Genomic DNA, 23,002 nt, shown 5'->3' with positions numbered 1-23,002 from the left:
AACTAAGGTCAACATTAGTGAGGGATGGCAAGAGGAGATAAAAGGCAATAATAACACGTCATCCTGGTTCTTTGTGATGGCCGGAAAGAAGGACACCGGCCCTTCTTTCTTCTTCCCTCTTTTTCACTCCCCCCATCCCTCTTTCACTGACTCTCTCTTGAGGTCCATAATGTAGTTTTAATTTCCCCAAGGCTATACCACAGGAAAACAGTTCCTGCACGCTTGTGTGTTGTGTGTCAACGATTATTGCCTGCTTGCAACAATGCACAGGCTTTTCTCTGTATTGCAGCATTTAAACCCTTTGTTAGGAAGTTCTTACTTGCATTTGTCCAGATTCTTTATGTTTTTAAAAAAATCTTATTGGTAATACTTGTATCACCTTTTTCACCAACTTTTAGGTTTGTTAGTGTCTGTTTTTTCAGTCTTTCTTGGCACGAGCATCTGTTTCATCATCTTATTTCCAGACCTGGGCGCAATGGGCATTGTGGGTGCTCTGCTCCCTTGACGCAATTATTCAACTGAGTGTGGGTGCATGCGGGAGAGTGGATATGTTTGTGAGTTTGGACAGGTTTGTGTTTTTTCGGGTACAATTGCAGCTAGCTCTGTGCTTCAGCAGATCTCCTGGCACAGTGGGTTAGGGAGCGTTTGGGGGTATGCTTGGTTCTTTTGCAAAAACACAGACACAACACAGCACTGCCGGGCAAACAAGATGAGGTGGGATGCAGAGGAGAAGAGGTGAGGCGAGATGTCTTCCTAATATAGCCACATAACACACACCCATACTCCCTACTTACACAACAAAAACACTCACACTAACAAACAGAGTTAGGCAGAGGGTGGGGGCATTCCCCAGGGAGATTGAGGCAGGGGGCTGTGTTGTGTCCATCTGCACCTGTTCTGCTAGTGTTTGCGTGCGTGTGCATGTGTGTGTATGCGTACATGTGTGTATATGTGTGTCTGCACGTGCATTTCAGTGCACTAAAAGCAACCTTTTTTTTCATTGAACATGTCAAACTCAGAACTAAGACTAAGATTTTCTGTTAAAAACAGCTTGTAATATTTGTTTTTAATTTTTTTGCATGCTCTTTCACGGTTGTGTTAATTACACCTGAGCTATAGTTGATACAGTTAGGTTCAGTGATTGAATCTAGGCTTGGTACACTGTGTTCTTCTAAGGCTTGCATGGCAGATATGGGAAAATATTTGCAAAAAAAGTTATAAATACTTATTCTGCCTAGCAACATGTCCCCCAAACAAGAAATAAAATAATCTTTTAATTCAGCTATGATCAGTGCTATATTTTCCATTTCAAATTGGATGTCTATAACAGTCAGTGGCGCCAAATGTGCTCCCACCCCTTTTTTTCCTTAGGGACCAGTAATAAATCATTACAGGTAGTAGTAGAGTATTGGAATTCCCTGGCACATCGACTTCATTTTGTGAATCGTGCTTAACAAATCTTTTAGACAACAACAATGTCATTACCCTCCTGGCAAAGACACACAGACTCCTTAATTATAACCTTAAACAAGATATTGAGAAGAACACACATGTGAGATGTTCTGGTACTCTGTGCTCTGGCCCCCTGCTTAATGTAACATTCCAATTAGAGCATGTCTGCTGTGGGCAGCTTGCGTGTGATTTATACTATGTGTGTGAGTGACATTGGTTGCATGTGTCTGAAGACACATCAATAACATCAGTGGGCAACCCAGTGCAGGTTTGATTTGAACATCACAGCTTGTTGTTGGTGGCCGCGCTGAAGGTGCTTGATACAGCCAGGTGCCTGTGAATTCAGCTACAGTGACGATGTGGAGCAGAATGAAAGACTTGTGTCAGGGCTGTTTGCTTTCTAAACATTCTGCTGGAAGCGCCACACACACTTTTACACACCTTTTGATGCCTCTTTAAGGGTTGTGCAGACATGCGCATGTGGATCTAGGTGTTTTATGTACACTTGGCCTGCAGATATTCATCCCCCCCGAGCAGCTGTGTGCAAGTCAGGCCAAAGTACCACTTTTTGCTTGCCAAATCTAACACATACTGTAAGTAAGCCCCTTTCCTTTGCAGTGTTGCACTGTTTTATTCCCATTTAAGGCCTTCTGATTTGGGATGGTCTTTCAGTTGACTTCCAGCACTACGGAACAGCTCAGGAAAATTTACCCATTCATTAGCTCCCCGGGTGATGGTCACGTTGACTGTAGCTAAGTCCATTACAAATAATAATTTTAAAAAAATTGACTTCTTCACTGTGTAAAACACACCTCTTTAATAGTAAATAAATAAACAGTTTTTGTTTTATTTTAATTTACCAAAACAAGAGAAGAGACAGTACATTTATTTATTTTCTTTAAAAAATAGAGATAAAGTTAAAGATTAACAAATATTTTATGCTACCAAAACATTTGTTTTTAAGATTAACATAATATTTAACATAATGTGGTTATAGGACACCAAACCAAATTCAGTAATTCTCAAAATGGCCATGGAACTGGTTTTATAAATAATAGGTTGTGATTTGAAGCTTAAAATATGTTGAAAAACGCACATTGTAATCAACAAATTTCAAAGATATCCTTATTTGCAACTTGGAAGAAGCTCAAATATTCAATTTTTAGAAACTAGTTGTACATATTAATCTAGTCAACTTTTAAGACACCATTTACTGGCAAGCTTCTCAGATAATTTTCAAAACATTTAGAATGATGCTGTATGTTTTGTAAAATATGATATCAGAATGTAAATAATATAATCATAAAATTGTTCATTTTAGGAGATCACTTAATGTGACGGTTTACCTTTTTAAAATGTAGGATCGCACTGTCGTTCTGCCTAAATGGAATTGTGAAATACAGATAATTACTCGTGATTGCTTTGCTTCGTTAGATTTTCAATAAGTCCACTCAATATGACCATAAATTTTATAGCGCGCCCTATCATTTATGACTTACTACATCCCACAATTACCTCATTTAAACTTGGCTAATGAGAGAGACACACATAGACATGCTCCTGCAATGAACACACAGTCCTCTATGAGCCTAACGAGTGGTGATTAGCGGGTCTCAGCTGGGCGAGGTTAGGATGCGTAACATCACGCTGCACGTGGACACTGCTAATTCACTTCTCTTTATCTAATTACCCAGGGTGTACACAAACACACACATAAATGCATGCGTCAGTAATACTCCTCACACACACACAGACACACACACACACACACACACACACACACACACACACAAACACACACACATACGAACACGGCATGAATCGTTCCAGCAGATATGCAAAGTGACCTAATTATTCCTGAGGTGTCAGTTTGCATATTTATATTTGTACCTGTTAATAAACAGCCATTGTCCTCAGATTACTCAGGCTGATGACTACAACCTCGAATATTACTTATTGCCTACCCCCCTTGGGGCCTCAAACAGGCATTTTTCCACATCGAAATCCAGGCTTATTTGCTTTCAAAAATTACATGCATTTAATCAATAACCACTTCATGAGCTCTTGGTGAATGTTTATGTTGCAATTGACATTATTATATATTACATTTACCCTAATTAATCGACCAATCGATGATCTCTTTGGTATGACTCAAATTACAGTATTCCCCCCCGAAATATTAAGTTGCTTCCTAAGTTTAGAGCCAATAGTTTCATCTGGCTTGTCCCACTGTTGCCATGACAGCAGGTTGTGTTGGCATGCACTGGATTTGGCACTGCCCTCACCTCTGGCACCACCACCCCCTGCTATTAACTGGGGTGTGCATTTACCTGTGTGTATTTGTGAAAATGTTGCCTATGAAGCACTGTATTTGAACGTTGAAGCCACAAAATATGTATAACATTTATACAAGCATTTACCGGCGGTAGAAATTCTCTATGGAATTCGAAGTAGCACAACATTTAGTTTTTTCTAATATCCGTAGTTCCATTTATTGGGTTGACATGAATGATTTTGTATTTGTGTGTATAAATGTGATTCTGCACGTGTGTGTGTGTGTGTGTGTGTGTGTGTGTGTGTGTGTGTGTGTGTGTGTGTGTGTGTGTGTGTGTGTGTGTGCAGAATCTAGGCTCTCTCCCTGGCCAGACGGTATTCTCACCACTGGACAGATGGCCAATACCCTGCTTCTCTTCAACCCCATCAGTTCATCTCGCCCTCCTTCTATCCTTCCGTCACTAATGTCCTCTCCCACTGCATCCCATCACTGCAGTCCCTCATTCCCCACTTCCCAGCATCCCTCTTTCCCATCTCACCTTCCTATAATAAATTACTCAGTAATATATGTGATGGTTAGATCTTTGGGTGGCTGTAACTTCTCATGTCAGCTTCTCTTTTTTTTTTTTTTGCTCTTTAGGTAGAATTGTTTAATGAACCGCATGATCTGGGAGCACATCTTAGTCAACCAATGATTAAATGTATTATTTTCCTTACCCTACACTCGCCATTTCAACTGACAAAGAGATTTTGTGCAGTTAACTTGAACTTTATGTTTGTGGATGGACTTTTTATGTTACACGATGACCGTGCCCTAGTCCACATGGTGCACGCTATATTTTCCTTGGCCGGTTTTTATTCTGTGCCCACTGTGTCGTCAGAGTTAGTCCTAATGGAATTTTTGCATTTAAAAAGTGATAATAAGGTGTGAAAACGTAGACAAAATAGGGCAGAGAGCATTGGGGCACAGCAACCCTCCACTGATTGCCCCTCACATGACTCTCATGCCCACATACATCAGCTATTTCACTTGCTGGAGCGCCTTAGATAGCATATGGTGAAGCTCCTTAAGAATACTTAATGCATGCAAACACAACAAAAAATGACAGTGCATCAGTGAATTACAAAACTGAAAGTAAATGGTGCTTCAACTCAACAGGACCAAAATCACAAGTTGCAAACTTGTTTAGTGTTTTTGTCTAAATATCAAAAGTAAGCCACATACATTTGTTAGGTTGCACATTATAATGATAGGAAAGTTGATGCAAATCTGTGACATAGTTGACAGTGATTTTCACGTGTATATTCTTTCCTCAGAATCAGCATCAGTCAAAGCGCTTGAGTCGAAGGACGACCGCGGAGCAGCACCAGACGATAGGGAACAAGAGGAGCCCGGTGACCATGACGACGAGCTAGATGATGACTCTATATTCACCTGTGACAACTGTCAGCAAGACTTTGAATGTTTGGCAGAGCTAACGGAACACAGAACAAACCACTGTCCAGCAGGTGGGTAATGACATCCATTCATACAACGTCATCTTCTATGGGTCTTTTGTGTGGAGGGCAACATGTAGTTAGCACATTCTCATCAATATTTTCATATTATGGGTTTGAATGTCCTTGGGTCGGCATGGGTTTTCCCTCACATTCCAAGAAAATGTAGAAAATGCAATTTAATGTCTAAAATTTCCATAGATCCTGAAGGTGAGTTTCACTGGTCCATTGCTAACATGTGCCCTGTGATCCAATGCTAAACAACACTATATATTTATTTTATAAATAGATCAATAGTATATATATGTTGGTGTAACTGAAAGAATTGGATTGAGGAATCTGGTTCTCACAGTGAAATCCAAATGATTACTTAACACCCCAACACACACACTTAAACACACTCAGGCTACAAGAGAGTGTGCTGCCTCCAAGTGTGTTGACTTTGATATGGGAGTAAAGGGGGTGTTTTGTTGAAAGTGCTAAAGATGGTGTTTTTCCAGACTGAGTTGTAAGCAACGTTGCATTCACCTGCTGCTTCAACATCCAGTCATAGCAGACAGGCCCATGTGATAGTTCAGTCAATGAATGCTTGAGTGCTTTGTCCTGATGTCAACCGGCTGCTATTTCTCTGTTTGGAAACTGAAACCCTTCACTGGGTATTCTGCTTCTCATCCAAAAATCTCAATGGAAAAAGTCAATATGTACCGAGTACTTTGCTTTTTGCCAATTTGGAATTCATATGCTTCAGTTTAATTCGAAAAATGTGGATTGTGACGTGACAGAAAATGAAGAAGAATGTAGGATTTATTCGTACAGCTTTCTTAACTGCCTTTGTGTTTTTACAATACACACAAGGCCCTGCAGCACGCGTTTGTCTTTCGAGTCTTTTTTTTTCCTACTGCGCTCTGTTAGAAGCTGTGTCGCTGTCAGAGCATTGGATGTGGCCTGTGATTTTCAGCACAGGAGTCTAGGGAGGCTGAGATGTTAGTGAGTGAAAGAGCACACAGAGGGCAACTGGGAGAGTAGGAGAAAGAAATGGAATGAAATGATGAATATTTTTTTTTTGCTCCCTGAAGAAAGATTGAGATTAGAGTGTAATCCCACAGTTTGGCAAAATGTGTGTTCGCATGTGCTGGTTTATGTATGTAGATTCATCCGTGAGTTGATGGTATAACAGTGTGTATGAATGTTGTTGAGGGACCACTGCTTTCTGATTATTATTGTGGAGAAGCCTGAATTATAAGCGTGGACTAAAGAATCCTTTTATGTTCTCAGTTTCATGCTCCTGGGAGCCAATGCACCCGGACCTATGGGATATATACGCCCACCGCCTTCTAGGGATAAACACAATACCCAAATTAAAAAAGAAAAAAGTTCTCTTCGTCCTCGGTGGCAATCGTATTTACTTCAGAAATAATGCAATGCATGAACATCGTCTTCTTGTGTAAGGAGGTTTGGGGACAGTTTACATATGATTCTTCATATTCAATAGAATATCATTACATCAGTCAGGTCTGAATTCCTCAAAGAAATTGCATCGTTTTTCTCATTAGTAAATACACGGGTGGTGATTAAAATTGCACACACATTAACTACTGTATATTACCTATCACTCATTTAAATTATTGTTGAAATCAATCATTTATATAACAATCATAACAATATATTATTTTAAGGTTGCTCTACTGTGGCCCCCAACTTTGTGGCAAGATATACTTATTGGCAGGATTTTCAATTCATTGCAAGAATGTCTATTTTATAAAGATCTGATATCTATTACATAAGATATCCACCATAGAGATACAGATGAATGCTAGAAAAATACAGCAAATTGCAATCATGTCCATTTTGCTGCAGATGTCCCCAATTAGTCTGCCTGAGTCGGCTTATTGTTGCAAGGAAATGACGTAGAAGCATACCCTGTATACTCTTGTGGCAAATGAGTCCCGAGTTAGCATGAAGCTACAGCTATAACACTGAATGGGTCCCAGGTGCAATCTTGAAGCACCAAGTAATTCAGTGGCACTCTAGCAGAAGGCCTATAAAGAGGCACCATTAATTTGAGAACAAATTGGACAAACACACTCGTATACACACTGTGGCACAGATCAATGACACGTTAATGTGTGTGCACCTAATAAAACACGTACATAACTCCAAGCATTGTGCTTTTCTTTGTGCTCACCAAATACATAGGATTAGATTAGATTCTTCTCTCTCTCTCTCTTTTTCATTAGATATGCTTTTTCATCAAACAAATGTGTGTATATGAGTGTGTCTGCAGCTTTTTGTGTTTTACATTGGGGTATGCATCCTGTGGGTGTGCAGTGCATGCAAGAGAAAGAGTGAGCAAGAGAGTCACGGGAGTGTCGATGGGTCTCAGTAGGAGTCAGAATGTGGAGCAGAGGCTCCCTGAGGAGAGAAGGAGCACAGGAAAAAAATCCCACAGATCAAATGAAGAACATTTTCTGGCCTGACTCTGCCCACAGGCTCACATACATCTAACCTAAATCTAACCTCAAATCTCCATTCTCTGATTTTTATCAGTACAATTTAGTATGTTTCTTGTAGAAGGAACACAGCTTTTACGATCTATAATCATTAGAATCCGTTGCTCTCCAAAACAAGAAAGAGGATCACTTTCATCTGCATGTTTAGAGCATTATTGTTGGACTTACTCAAATCATTTTAAATGCTACATTGTCAAATGGTGCATCCTCTTTTTTTGTTTTTCAAGTTTCCTCTAGGTAATGTTTTCAAAACTGTGACCACAGTGAAACAAACAGTCACTCCCCCCAGGACTCACACCCACCCAACACAAAAACAATATATTTATGATGTTAGCCAGAAGAACACACCTAGTGACTCTTAAAAAAAATAGCAGCTGACAAATAGAAAAGGATGTATCTGTCTTTCAAAGCAGGAGGGCCCAAACGGTTCCTGTCAGTGACAAATTGCGAGTCATTAACCCAGCCGGTTGCATCTTAGATAGTATGTGTTGAAGCCAGTATGTCAGAGCTGCAGATAATTTCCCGAGGAAAGTATTTGCAAAGTCTTTTTCAACTCAGCTAGTCAGCTACACAATTGTCTTTTTTTCCCCTCCCTCTCTAAGTCAAGCAAAGGTGCTTACTGGGAGATGTTCACAGTCAAATCAAGGTGGCAATGAGTGAGTAGGGGAGACGGGAGAGGTGAAGAAAAGTGTTTGACGGTGAGGAGGGGCAAAAATAAAAACATGGAGGCAATGGAAAGCAGGAAGGAGAGCAGGGCTGTTAGTGCAGGGGCCCTTGGGTGACTGGTTGGCCCCCCGTGGGATGTCTGCTCTCTGCTAAGCTCTAACCGTCTGTTGCTACCCGCTGTCTACCTCTCTCTCACTCTTTCACTCTCTCACTCTCTCTCTTGCACGCACCTCACTGCGTCTGTCGACGGCATAGCAGCTGAATCCTGCGAGGCCAGGACTCTTATTAAAACCACAGATCACTTTCTACTAGCAGGAAAGGGAGGAGGAGTTTCATCTGAAGCAGAATTACAGACCACCTCCTGCACTCTGACTCTATCAGCGTGTGTGTTTCTCATCCAGTAGGCGCAAGTGAATGAAAAAATAAATATCACTCTTGTTTCGGGAATCACACTTCATCTTTTGATTTCATTTTATTTATCTTTCTCCTTACTTGACTTGTCTTCCTCCTCCGTGTGTGTGTGTGTGTGTTTGTGTGTTAATGTGTGCGTGTACCCAAGGGGTGGCCCAAAGATTCCTATGCTTAGCCCTTGGCATATACGTGTGCGCACATATACACACGTGCACGATAACACCACACAGACACAGCTGGCTCCTGCTCAAGTTTTCCAGGGAGAAAAGAGGGGGGTGGAGAGGAGAGATGGAGCAGTGGAAGGAGGAGAAAGGGGATGGAGGGGGGTGTCACAGCATGCAGCAATAGTGGAGGGCTCTTGTGGAGTCATTTTTCATCACAGGGTTCATTTTTCACCGCACTTCTTCTACTGACTTCATCGCTCTATTCCTCTTTATCGGTCCTCTCCTCCTGCTCCCCTCCCTTGATCCCGCTTTGTCTCTGTTTATCTTCCCCTTTTCTTGTCTCCCCTACCCTCCCCCCATTCTCTCTCTTCTGCACCCAAACTCTTTCCATCCTCTTTCCTTCCCCAGCTCTCTTTCAGCCTAGTTTCTCCTTTATGAAATATGGATGGGAGCAGTTTTGGGTGCGCTGAGAGGGTTTGCAGTTCAGGGAAAGCGGATGGGAGGGTGGGGGGCTAAGTTAGGAACTGGCAAGGGAAGGAAGAGACGGGGCGGGAGTGGGATGCAGCCGGTGTCTCGGCAGAAACTCCTTGTGCATGCACCTAAACACCTCACTGAGCAATCTGTCAACATGTCAGCAACACATGTTTGGTAAAAAAAAAAAAAAAGAGAGAGAGCGGTTGGAAGGGGAGAGGAGAGCGTGAAAAAGATCTCTCCTCCTCCAGTGGGAGTAATGGCTCCCACCAGGGCTCTGGAAATGCTTTGAATTCAGCAGATTTCTATTGCGGGCTTCTCCCCCAGGGGCGTCTTTTTACAATGCCTGCATCTCAGAAATTTGAGCCCGAGCACCCCTAGGGGCGTCCTTTCATAATGCCTGAAAATGTAGGGTTATATTGTGTGCTCTTCCCTGTGAGGCTTTTATTAATACCTGTATTCACTGCCGATGGAAATTACACAGGCGGCGCTGCAGGGGCCTTAGCTCGCTCCAGGAAGGGAGAAAGACTCTGTGGGGACATTTTCTCTCTTTTCACTACCCATATCCCTTCATTTTTAATTTTATTTTTTTACCGTTTCTCATCTTTTCCTTCCCCGTCTCCTACTACTTCAACTATTTTTTTCTTCTCTCCGACTTAAGCAAGAGTGCAAGCAAGAATTTGCCAAAAGACACTCGATTGTGTGTGTGCATGTACGCGTGTGTCTTGGCACTGGCTTGGCCCCTTGTATTCAGCCCCAGTTTGCTCAAAGGAAAAGAAGCACTCAATTAAAAATGTAACTTCCCCTCTTGTTTCTCTCTCATCTTGCCTCTCTCACTCTGTGTCCTCGTGTGCCTTGTGTGTAGATCTTGCAGAGGGTAAATATTTGTGTGTGCTTGTGGATGTAGTCAGCTAATAGCCTCCATTCCTGGTCCACTATAAAGTGTGTGCATGTGTGTGTTTGTGTGCATGTGTGTGAGTGATGGTGAGACAACCAGGCAAAAGCTTCTGTTTCCAAACATTCATTAGAATTCTTCAGCCAAAAGGGTTTTGCAGATTTTCTGTTTTCTATGTCTGTTTGCGTGTATTGATCAAATATTTACACAGTCAGATTAAGAAGATATACATTTACATATCTTTGAATAAATAAATTGCCTGATCTCTGCAGTCACCATTTCTGTTTAGTTTTCAGATTTATTTGCTTTTGCCTTTTACTCTCTGTTACGAAGCAATTACGAGATGTTACATGGAAAGAAGGACCAGTTACTTTCAGGGATAGTGTTTGTTGTCTAATCGGAGGTATTGTCCTCAGTTATCATTGACGTTGAAGGGTTTAAAAACCAAAAACTTGTTTCTGGTGTCATCTGAGAAATGAAGCGGTGAAGTGGTTGATTACGTCATGAATGCAGACGTTCGATAATCGGCAATATGCAATGTGTTATAAGTCAATTTACACCATATCGTCACGCATATCACACATTGTTGCTTAAACATACCAATTTTATTCATGCGCTGTTTATTCTGAATGAATGCATCGATGAAGTCATGATTGGTCAGTGCTGTATGTTTCAAATATTTTCAGTGCTGAAAATGAACTCTATGCTGACATTGTAGTAGCTGGAACCGAAGTACACAAGCATGAGCAGTGTTGTGGCTTCACTCTACCTGCAAATCACTTATTCTACTGCCAATCCTAGCATCATTATTGTCCCCTAGCTGGAGGCCAGTGCTGGGAAACCCTAATGCTTCTTTGCCACTGATTGTAGCACACATAAAAAACACAATAGAGAATAATAGGTGTATAAATTGGCTCGGGCCATGAATGAATAATAAAGAGAGCTTCACCCTTATCTCAGGTCCAGTCAAACCTGGCCTCTAGACGGAGCTGGTGGGTGCTGTGCTTTGCCCGTTATGTAGTCTTGTTTCTGTATTTTGATGGTAAGCGTGAAAATTAAAACATAATATTTAAAATTAAGATGCTAAATTTACAATGTTTTAAAAAAGAATGGAAATGTATTTATTTTTCCTCCTTCTATCCTCTCTGCCTCTTAAAGGTGCCATAAAAGCGGCATAATGTAGCACCTAGTTGAAAAGCTATGGGTTAATATTCCATTTTAGAAGAATACAAGATTCAGTTGCACAGCCTGAAGAAAATACTTGTTGTTGCCACCTAAAGCAGCAGATGTCACCAAAATCGCTTCAGAATAAAGTCTCAATGATTTGCGCCTTTTTTAACCTCCACCAAGTAAAAGATGACAATACCAATTCTATAGAAACATAATCCACACCAATATTTTTAAACCTGCGGTTTAATCATTTTGGGAGCATTAACGGCACAATATGAAATACAATTGATGTATCTTTGTGTTTTACGTCTCTGTCAGTGTGTTTAAATGGGCCAGGATAAAGTTGTCATGGGGCCATGAGGGGCCTCCGTGTGTAGGGGGTGTCTGGATAATGAGGAACAGGCCATTCCCTTGGATTCCTGCACCCCTGCCAACAACCAGGACCCCCAGAACCTCAACCCCCCTCTTCTTTTCTTTTTTTCTCCCCCCTCCTGCTGACACCTGGGATTTTTTCCCCTCCACTCCCCCCCTCCAGCCCAGCTTCCCTTTTTTCTCTCCCTCTCAAGTGGAACACATGTCCCCCCCTTATTTTATACATTCTTTCTTTCTACCTTCCCTCCCTATTCTTCATCCCTCCTACTCATCTTTGGATCACAAGTCACATGTCACTCGCCTCCGAGCACATTGGCCCCGGTGTCTGCATCCCTTCCTCCTTTTCCCCCCTCCCTCATTGCTGTAACTCCCCACTGAGTTCTCAAACCCCAAACTGACCGCATCCCCTCCGTTCACCCTTTGACTCCCCTTCCCCCTATGCCTCCTCCCCCCATTTTCTCCCAAACTCCTCTGTTCCCCACCGAGCTGGCCCCAAAGCTCTGATCCTTTCCACCATGCCCCCAAACTTCCCCACTGTGCCATCCCAAGACACACACACACACACACACAGACACACACACACACCCTGTGGCGAGTAGCCCCAAAGCAGCCCCTGTTTGTCTTCTTTCCTCTGTTTTTCCTCTGCTTTTTCCAACTCACCTCTGTCTCCCATACCCGCTTTGAGGACTTTGATTTGTTATACCTTTGATTCAAGTTGGGTTTCAGAGATATTTTTTCACTGACCATTATTCTCTCCTTTATATTTATTATGGCTCTATTCGGTCATTTCCGGACACTTATGTTGCAACTGAAAAAAGGCATAAAACATGATGGCAAAGTAAAGACTAGGGTGTAAATTATTAGATTTGTCATATAGTTTCAGTATAGAAAGAGTAACCGGACCCTGTAGTCATAGTGATTTAGGCAGAGAAATAGGTAAGTCTTAGTTGGTAACTTGAGTTTGTCAAATCCATACAAAAACATTTGATATGTTTCCAGTCTCTTTTTATTCAGTTTCTTTTGGAACAGTGCAGGCTTTTTATGTGTGAGATATTTTTCCGTCAGGTTGTTCGGCGTCTCATTCTTTTCTAGAACTCTGGTGAATAGTGTGATTAGAAGTATGGCTATTAACTGTGACTGAAAACTCTTTGAATTTAGCCAATCTAAGCTCATTTTTTCTATCACCAGGTTTCCATGCATTCATGCACAGTTTCAGTCACAGACAGTTGTGGCAAAGGGCATCGTACCACAGGGATACCGCCTATAATAGTTTTAACCTAGCACTCAGGTGTGAGTCGCCTTTGTCCAGCCAAATGTCAGAAAAAAGCACAACTCTGGGGAGAAACTGAATTGGACAAAACTAGAACGGATGCAATTGTAGCATGACGTGGGATAGATTTACCCTCCGGAATGTGCACTGCGTGCCTTGACACTACCTTTTCTGAAATAAACAGCCACCTAGTAAAATGTATTCATAGATTATGAACACATCTCTGTCAAGTGAGGCTTGAGTCTAGTGAATGAGCTGTCTGTGCCAAGCTATCTGTCTGGGTACCTGGTTTTGTGGGGGCTGGGAGTCCTGCTCAGTACTCTTCTCTCCCTGCCTCAGGAGCTCCCTGAGGAGCATCAGGACAGTCTCTGCCAGCCCCCCTACTCCCATTTCTCCCCACCCACTCTGATGCCGAACACACACTGACGTCAGCTGCTCCGGGCCTTCTCCCCTGGGTGCTACCAGAACCTTTTGTTTCCATATCCTCTCTTCACTGTCCTTCCACCCTCCTCACTTAATTCTCTGTCCTTCGCCCCCTGAAATCGCTGTCTTCCAAACTGCCTGATTGGAATTCACTACACTGTGGGAAGTCTCACGGGTACTCCATTGTCAAGATTGTTATTCCGCATATGGGTACACAAGGAAATATGTAGCTGTAGTTTTGTGTGAGATAGTCATAGTACTTAGGCATATTTTTTTTCAATGCCTGGGACTTCTGCAGGCTTTCATGCAAACCGAGGAAAAGATACTTTTTCACCAATCTGGGGTCCCAATTGTGTAATCAGAGGATTGCGGTCAAGAACTGTTTGTTTCAGAAAAATTTTTGCTGGTTAAACTGTCCATGCTGGATCAGATGGGACAAAAGCATGCACCCACTACGACCCTTTTGTGGAATAGTTTGATAAAACTTAGACTAAAGCCTTTCCTCTGCTTTCATGTGAATCACATCATCATGATGTGTCTGGTAGAAAATGTATCTGTGCTATATTTTGTCAACTCTTCGCAAAAAAACACATTTGCGGGCTCCAATCTAAAGCGTCCAAAAGTACAAATCAAACTACTCGTGGTATGATAAAAAAACAACTGATCTTATATATACACACAAAGTATATAGTTTAATAGTGTAATCTAGTTAGGCTGGAAATCGATTAATTAAGGATGTCCTATGCCTATTGCCTATAATTGGCTCGGATAGGCTCCAGCACCTCCGTGACCCTTGTAAGGATGAGCTGAAAAGAAAATGAATGAAGATAGTGTAGTTTACCAACACATTGTTAACAATTATGTAGTAATTGTTTAGAGTGCAGTGTAGAAACATGATAAACAGCTCTTACTGGTGGTGGTAAAGATGGGTGACCTTCAGAAATATGGCATATATTATTGTATCCATATAAACTTTTGAAGTCATCTATGAATGCATTCTTAAGGGTTATTGTCACTGTTATTATTAGTTGTTGAATGTGTTGTTTATTGTTTTGCACTGTATGTTTCTGTTCACATCTACTTGAATTGAGGTTAGGTAACCAGAGAATTTCTCCTTCGTATTCCCTCCTTTCCTTTCCCCTGATGTGGTTAGCACTCCCGCTCTCTCTTTGTGTCTCTCTGTCTAGTGCAAGTGGGATGTCTTGAAATATTAACCAAACTGCTCTTCATTTTTCAAATATGATCGAAAACATACTACTAAATAAGTCAAGATTGGGGGCTGCTGAGGATTGTGGTAACACAGGACCTTTCAAAAAAAACAATAAAACCACACGCACAACAATAATAACAGGCAATCCCATTGATAATTGACCAATCTATTAATCTTTATGTCAATCCATACATCTACCCAGAAACCACTTTATGTCCAATGAATCTCTTTCCCTTGCTCTTCTTTTGACAGATTATACGTTTTTTTTTCTTACTTCTGTCAGTATTCTAATGAGGACTGCTTAACCGTCTTACTTGGCTGTGAGCAGCGTGGGTTCGATTCCCGCTATGTGGCAGAGTGATTTTAAGTGCTGTCTTGTCTTTCTCTGTGTGCCCAGTTTAGGGTGTAGTCCAACTTTTTCCCAGCTGGCATAGGGTCCAGCACCCCTCGACCCGAGGATAAACGGCGTTGAAAAGGAATGAACGGATATTATTTGCTTAGATTGTTCATTGTATTGAGTGTGTGCATAGTAGATGGCAGACTTTTGGGGGTTTAGGGTGAGAGGCTAAGTGGTTATTTCTCCCCCTTGTCAGCTGCCAAAACATGCGGTCTGTAAATTAGCAGATAAAATTGTGTGTGAATGTGAGTAAAGAATGCTTCAGTCTTGGGCGCAGAGATATGCGTCTGTGTTTGTTATACTATACACTTTGAGTAGATGTGGGTATTTGTCCTGTGTGTTGGGGATTTTGTCCTCTGTGTATACTGTTTGTGATGAGGGCTGCAGTGACAGCTGCCGAAGGGGTGCTGGGGCTGACTGCTGCTGACTGATAAGGGAGGGGTTTCTGTATTAGTGACATGAAGAGACGCTTAATAGTTGAGCTGTGCCTAACACAAACACACTTGTGCGCCTCACTGACCAGAGCCAGGTTCAGGAAAACCTGAGTGATGCTTGTCAGGCTTAATTCAAAAGTTTGGGAAACAACTAATCAAGTTCCCCTTCCCTGATCAACACCTTTTGAAATATTTGCATGCTATGCTTCAAAAGCTATAAAAAAAGCTTTTTCACCGTTTCTTTGCAGACAATTTAATAACCAGAAGTTATTTTTGGCTCAGAATCTTGCACTCCACTTTAACAAAGACCTTAAATATGGACTAAATATTCTTATTGACTACTTATCCCTAATGTGATTCGTGGTGATATAAACTCTTTCAAGGTAAATCCTACCCACACAGTCATCGTTTTTCTAATGTCCCTTCTGCTTAATTCCTACCTCCCTAACCCACACATTCAAAGACGAATAAACCCATTGAAGTCCCATAATGTGATTGTCTTGCCTGAAATAATAATAACCCCATTAGTACTTAATTATTCATGTTTTAGTCATACAATCCAAGTTAACGGTTCAAACATTAGTACATAACAAAACTCCAGAGGCTATGCTTTTAATTTAATTCCAGCTAAATTAATTTTGGGCCATGCTTGTGCTTTTCACTTGCACATGAAGAGCGGTGGCTACAAAAGAGAGGGAGAGACAGGAGATAACTTGGTAGTGCAGTCGCAGTTGGACCATCCAAAAGGAGGTTCTTTCGTTGGGCTTTGGTTGGCCTAAGCAAAAATACGGTGTGGTTCCTTTGATGCCGCATATGATTGTATGTTTCAACATTGTAATCTGGTGTAGCTATATAAAAAGAGGTGGGAAAGTTTTACACAAAAGGCCGCCTGCAGTGGGTCTGGTCATGGTCTTTGTTCCAGCTAATGCAGTACAGACAGTTTAACCAAGGAGGTTTCTGAGGAATCGAAGCGATTACACTTGTAACTTGCTGTATTGGTGAAAACAAGTTGTATCGTTCGCATCAACTAAAAACTTGCACCCACTGCAGCCATATGTGGACTAACAGCCCAGCCATGTTCTCATCGAAGTATTCTGTTGTGCATTGGTAAAGCTTAATTCACCCCAATGGGCCTCTTCATTGGAGAGGCTATGGATATTATAGTGTTTGGTTATTTTGGAACAGAACTTGCTTTTCTTCTTTTGCTTTTACGTTTTTTTCGGTTATTTTATTTCTTATGTTGGTTAAACATTTTCAGAATGCATGCTTCTGCTAAAATTACTTTAAAAATGCCTTTTCTAAGGCTACTAGTAGAATAAACGATGACAAACTTGCACTCCAACTTGCAGATGCAGGTTGCAATAATGGGACCCCCTGTCCCTCTTCTCCCTCCCTGCTCTTTTGACCTCCCTTCACTTTGATCTGTTTTATGTCACCCACTCTCTCTCTCTTTTTCTCCCACACACACTTACCCACACGCACATGCACACCCACGCGCACACACAAGCCGAAGCACTAAGCCCACCTTTGTTTCTGTCCATGCATCCCTCCTCGTGTGTGTCTGAGCTTTGCTTTTTGTTAAAGCCAGCGTGTGGTCTTTTATTCACCCAGGGGCCTTTTTTTCAGGACAGTTGATTTTAAACGTCCACGTCCTACTCACTTTGGACTTGATACTTGGGGATTATTCCCTTCCAGTTTGTGTGAATTTGTCTGGTAAAAAGTCAATAGCTAGGAAAAAAGGAGTTAACGGACAATGTGAAAAACAATGCGTTAAAATAAGGTTCTGAAAAACATGCAAAGTATACACTAAGAACTATTTTGTGACTATACATGGATGTTATTAATACTAATGTAATTCCCTAAAAGGTGATTCTATGTATTTACCTATTTAGTTTGCCTTTAACCTGATTAATTTCATCCAAGATTCATTAATTTTCTTTATTTCTCTCTCTCTCTTTTTGTCTTAATCTTTCTCTATCTCTGCATTCTTGTTTGCCTTTTTCACCCATTAATTTCTATGTCCGTGCTTGACCTTCAACTGTTAATATCGACTCTCTTGGGGACTGAAGGGTTTGTTGCATCAGTAATTATTGCACACCAGGTACAGGTGGCATCAAAGCAGTTTAACTTATGTCTGCTATTGTGTATTTTAACATGGTGCCAACATGTGGTTTTAATTTGGATGGTATGGTGAGGCAGTACAACATTATAAGAGGTGTTTAGTGTAATATTCTGATTCCCTTATTGGAAGGTGTTTATTATAAACTTTTGTATTTTGGTTGTAGGTATCCCCAAAAAAGTTCATATATTACATTAGCAGGTGCCTATTTAGTCTTTACTCCCTCATTTTACTATTTCTTTGACATATAATGTTTGATTTTGAAAAAAAAAAAAAACTTCTAGTTCAATACTCCAGTGTGACATTTATGAAAAAAATCCTTTTCATTTGGCATTGTTTGGCTAGTGCCAATTATAGTCTAAAAATGATGGTGTACAAATATGCATTCAGATTGTAAATATCTGTGGCTGTTTATTATTTATTACTCTCTGCATATAGTATATAAGCACCTATCCCAGTGTGCATTCTCTCTTGCCGTCTGCGCCTCTAATCCCTGAATATGCCACTAATGGCAGGTCCAGGTGTTCTGCTCTGCTTCTCCTCTCCCCTGGGATCCTCTCTTTAGCGTGTACGTGTGTGTGCTCACATGTATTCCACTCATGGGGGGTTTATGAGTTGTGACTAGGGGGCTGTCCAGGATCCTATCCTCCAGAAGGGATGGGAGGGAAGAGGAATGGCAGGCGGGAGGTACCCGCATCCCACAGCTTGCTTTCTGGACTCCCTAGAGCACAAGACCCCCTCTACCACAGTCCCCTGGGTCTTAAGTGCCTCATTGCCTTACTATCTCACATTCCCCTCATTTTATATTCTTATCACTCCAGTCTGCCCCTCATCATCAGGAATTTATGTTTCTGCATTGCATCAGATTTTTGGTACAGAAGCTTTAGTACATTTCCGGTTCGAACAGTTAATAATGTGTTTGGCATATTTATGCCATATTCACACTAACTAGTAAGGGCTTCGTGCCCTCACGTATGCCCTAATGTACATAGTTGCATGTTTGTGTTTTGGATTGTGAGCTCCAGCTGCTGGTATCACTTATTTATACATCTCATTTACACGTTGGTTAATGAAGGAGGGTGTCTGAATTCAGCCAAGTATTACAGTGGAGTTATGTTCAGATCAGTTCGGTCCAATTGCAGTATCGTAGATGTTTGTCTCAACATAAATGCATCCATTGATTTATAAGATGCTCTTCCTTATGCTCACAATTGTATTTCAAAAGTAACCTAGTTGTTATTATTGTAGCATTATTACAATTTACTTGTGGTATTCCAGGCTGAAGGCTGCCCTCTACTGGGTAACCCGTCACCTATAGGCAACCCATAACATTCAGTTAATGTATAGTATATACATTCAGCAGTTACCTCTATACTCTCAAAGTCCTAAACTGCAGAAGGCTTCCTTCTATTGGATAACAGCTAACACTAATTCTGCAATGTATTAACATGCCTGACTAAGACCACACACATTTTTATCGTTGATGATGCTCAAAGTGTCTTGGAACAAATGTATTAGATCCTGCCCGATGATCGCATACAATCGCAAAGAGCTAATGTCGAGAGTTGACAACTTCAGAAAGTGGGACAAGCACATGTTAATCATGCATGTAGACACGTATCAAAATAGTGATTTACTATGCTTGTAAAGGGCAACAAAAGACCTTTTCCAGGGACATGATGTCATCCAAACACACTCCGACCTCCCTGAGTGGAGTTTGCTTGTTCTTTGAGTGTCTGCATGGGTATTCCAATTTCCTCTCGCATCCCCAAAACAGCATTGTCTCCTGGTTGAACGCTCTAAATTGTCCCGATGCATGTAGTGTTAGCGAGAATGGTTGTTTCTCTTGTTGTGACCTGCAATTGGCTGCCATGCAAATCAGGGTGTCCACGACCTACTGCCCAAAATTGCATAAGCTTGACTTCCAGCAGGAAGAAAATTACCCACATTATACCTTAGTGGGTCTATGCATCTTATTGGCAATTTTATTAACAAACCTAAAACAATTTAATTATTATTTTTTCTCTATTTATATGTGACATTAAACAGATATTCACAAAATCGACCCACCCCATCTTTAGCCCGCTGCTCCTAACCTTCTGCCCTCAGACTCACTGGCACAAACACACAAACAGACACATAGTCACTGCCCATATGGAGCAGTTGGCGCCCAAAAGCGTCCGAAGCAGCCGGACCCTTTCCCAGGGCAGAAGGTGAGGGTCCCCACTGCCTGCCTACTGCGCATTTGTGTGTGTTTTGTATCGGCAAGAGCTCAAGACCCGGACAGACTGCATTCTCGTCCTTGTGTTCCAGTATGTAGAGTACATGTAGGTCCCAACAGACTGCGTCCCATGTGAACTTCAAGGACGCCAGCAGAGGTCTTTGCTCCCCCCACAAGCATAAATCAGAGCTGCTCTTAAACATATGTGATGAACTGAGGGTTTTATTTAACAGTCCAACATAATATGTCAAGCAGACAATATTTTTGGAATCAGTTGCAGTGGCAATATTGCTTTCAGGGAAAGGAAAGTCTGCTACCAATTTTATTTCACAGTTCCATCAGCAACAGGTAGTTTCAGCCAAACAATCTGACTGGTCCAATACACGTTCCTACTGTGCAATTCACATGATGCCTTGCAACCACAAATATGTGCTTAAATTATCAGTTGCCATGCCAACTCACATGATAATCATACAAACAGGCAGGACTCTCACATTATTCCTCATGTTCTTTAAACCCAATCACAAGTTGTATTTTCATCCTCACCATGTGGGCTGCTTTGCTGCAAATCAAAAAAAGAAACCCATTATAATAGTAATAATAAAAAAAATAAAAAGTTCATTCAGATTTTTTTCCCTAAAGCCTGGCAATCATGAGTTTGTTCAGTGCTACCCAGAGTGCAAAGTTGTTTTTCTGCTCCCCATAGTGACTCTGAGTCTATGCATGCTAGTGCTAGAGTGGCCTCAGGCCATCGCAGGGGGGCCTGGTTGCAGTGCAAGGGAGAGGGTGAAGGGTAGAGGTATCGGAAGGAAGCAGGCTAAAGACAGTCTTCTTTCCAATAGCCAAACAGAAAGGTGGAATAGGCAAATTGATGGGAGAGCCAGGCTGATGCAGGAATACACTTCGGAGTTGAGTAAATTAAAGTGACCATAATTACATTTGGAATCATTTGGCCTGCACAGAGAGGTGATATCCCACGTCCAAAGAGCCAGTCTTTGCAGCCGGGGATCAGACCCACAAGGACCCCTCCATTGGCTGCTGCCCAACTGTCTGCTCACTCGACCTCTTAGGCCACTCCCACAGGCGACGAGCCTATGGGAAGGGGAACTCGCGTAGCCTCTTCGGGTTGTACCCGGGAGGACCCCATGGGTGTAGTCAACACAAATCTTGGGGAGTCACACTTGTACACTTGTCCTCTCGTTGCCTTTCCTTAACCAGAGAAGATGAGGAAAAAGGTGGCGGGTGTGAACAAATGAATATTATATATTAACCCACTTGACTTTTTATCCGTGTTTTTTTTTAAGCTGCATTTTCTACTTTTCCTCCTAAACTATCTCCCCTTAAAAAAAAGACATCAATCGACCCTTTAATGCGGCCTCTTGAGGTTTCTTCTATAATTTAACATTAAACTGAAAATGTCTTGCCCCCTCCTCCCCTCTGCATCACGCTATTCCTCCCAGTTTGCCATTCGGCCTTGTCTTGCCAGGTCCCCTCGTGGCCGACTGACAAAGACAGCGTTAAAATACCGTGTGATCCTCCATTTTAGCGCCAGCCACGCTAGTCAGAGGATTAAGGCTCTTTAATGACGCTAATCTCTGCTCCCATTCTTTCCCGACACCCCAACACCCCACCCTTCAAAAAGTGATTTCTCCCTTTGGCTCGGACCGAATCGGTCTGTTCAGTTCCTCTTGTTTTCCACATCCTCACTGCTCCTACTCTCCGACTTTACAAGTATTCCATTCTATCCGGCTCAGTCTGTCTTAAAAAGAGTTGATTCACCCCATCTGCTTTGCTTTTCCGCTTTGCCTTCCGACTCGAACAATTAAACATTTGGGGACACGGCCATTCAAATCGGGATCCAGTGTTCTTTCGGTGCCAACCATTTTCCCAAAAGGCAACCCCGAGAGTGCCAACCCATTTAGGGTATTTTGTGGCCCACTAAAATTTTGTGCGTCAGCACCATTTCCTCATGGAAACTACCAAATTAAATATAACATGCTTTCTTTCATACAAGGCAAAACGATGTGTCTATCCTTTTCTTTTCTTTTATAATAGTTTTAGTTTACTTAAACAGTAAGTTATCAGTTAGATATTTATTTATTTTCTTGCCAGATTTATAATTCATACTTTTTCTGTCTCATTTAACCCCTCGTGGAGTTCTATTTGCTCGTCGCTCTGCCTACATTTTCCTGGCAATCGATTCATTAAGAGAATTTATTTCCCTGCACTCTTTGCAAGGTTTACTTAGTTGACAGCACACACATTTAAAATGGAACACATGCTATTCTAAGATTTGCAAATATAGATGCAGAAATTTGCCTCTACAAGAATCTGAAAACTAAAAGAAAATCCCAGCCATATTCATTATAACATATAGAACAATGGCAAAATAATATTCAGCCCCTTTTTAGCTGTGTAAAAACTTTTAACACTATACATTAAAGAAGCTTTCAGTTGCCCTTCACCAAAACTCTGCAGGATCCAACCTATTGCATAATAAGAAAAGGAAGAAAAAAAGACTAATTCCCACCAATATAAGTAAGAATAAATCAGTCTTTCTCCGTTTTGGAAATATATCCTAATCGCTATTCAGACATTTCAATCTGCCAAGGCTCTAATGAAAATATGATGAGGCGGATCTCGGGTCCGCAGGGATGAGTGAAAGGCTGGAAGGGGAGGGACGGCTGCAGAGGGAGGATGAAGGGAGAGAAAATACACTCTGTCCTTATTTCGGAGCCCCGTTGGGGATACATAGTTCTCGGAGCCTTCTATTTAGATGTTGCTTCTGCGGCGGAGTGTGTGTGTCTTCAATTTTTTTCCACTTCATCTCTGCCACCCTCATTTGCCGTCTGTATTTGCATGCTTGTATATGACCAGGATAAATGTATTTATCTTATTTTGTTGTTTATAGTCTCTCTCATATTTGAGAACTCCCACAGGCTGCCTCTTGCCTTCCAAGAACGATGTAACTTCTTATTAATCATTCTAATGTTCCCTGTTTTACCCCCTTTGTCTGTCTGTGCTCTAATTGCAATTTTGGGGGAAA

At 41.6% G+C, this 23,002-nt stretch overlaps 1 protein-coding gene across 5 annotated transcripts in view; it reads left to right on the top strand.

Moving 5' to 3' along the window:
* The window catches only part of znf423 (zinc finger protein 423), an 83,574-nt gene that overhangs the window by 14,948 nt on the left and 45,624 nt on the right, over positions 1–23,002 (top strand). For all 5 annotated transcript variants that reach the window (XM_077710618.1, XM_077710621.1, XM_077710620.1 and 2 more), the window contains one exon: positions 5,044–5,235. In XM_077710618.1, coding sequence (XP_077566744.1) covers positions 5,044–5,235 — 192 coding nt within the window. The remainder of the gene's footprint in view (positions 1–5,043; positions 5,236–23,002) is intronic.

This window comes from Stigmatopora nigra, chromosome 2 (genome assembly GCF_051989575.1).
Source record: "Stigmatopora nigra isolate UIUO_SnigA chromosome 2, RoL_Snig_1.1, whole genome shotgun sequence".
Taxonomy (NCBI): domain Eukaryota; kingdom Metazoa; phylum Chordata; class Actinopteri; order Syngnathiformes; family Syngnathidae; genus Stigmatopora; species Stigmatopora nigra.
The sequence above is the reverse complement of the archived record's forward strand: the minus strand, read 5'-3'. Positions and strand labels throughout refer to the sequence as shown.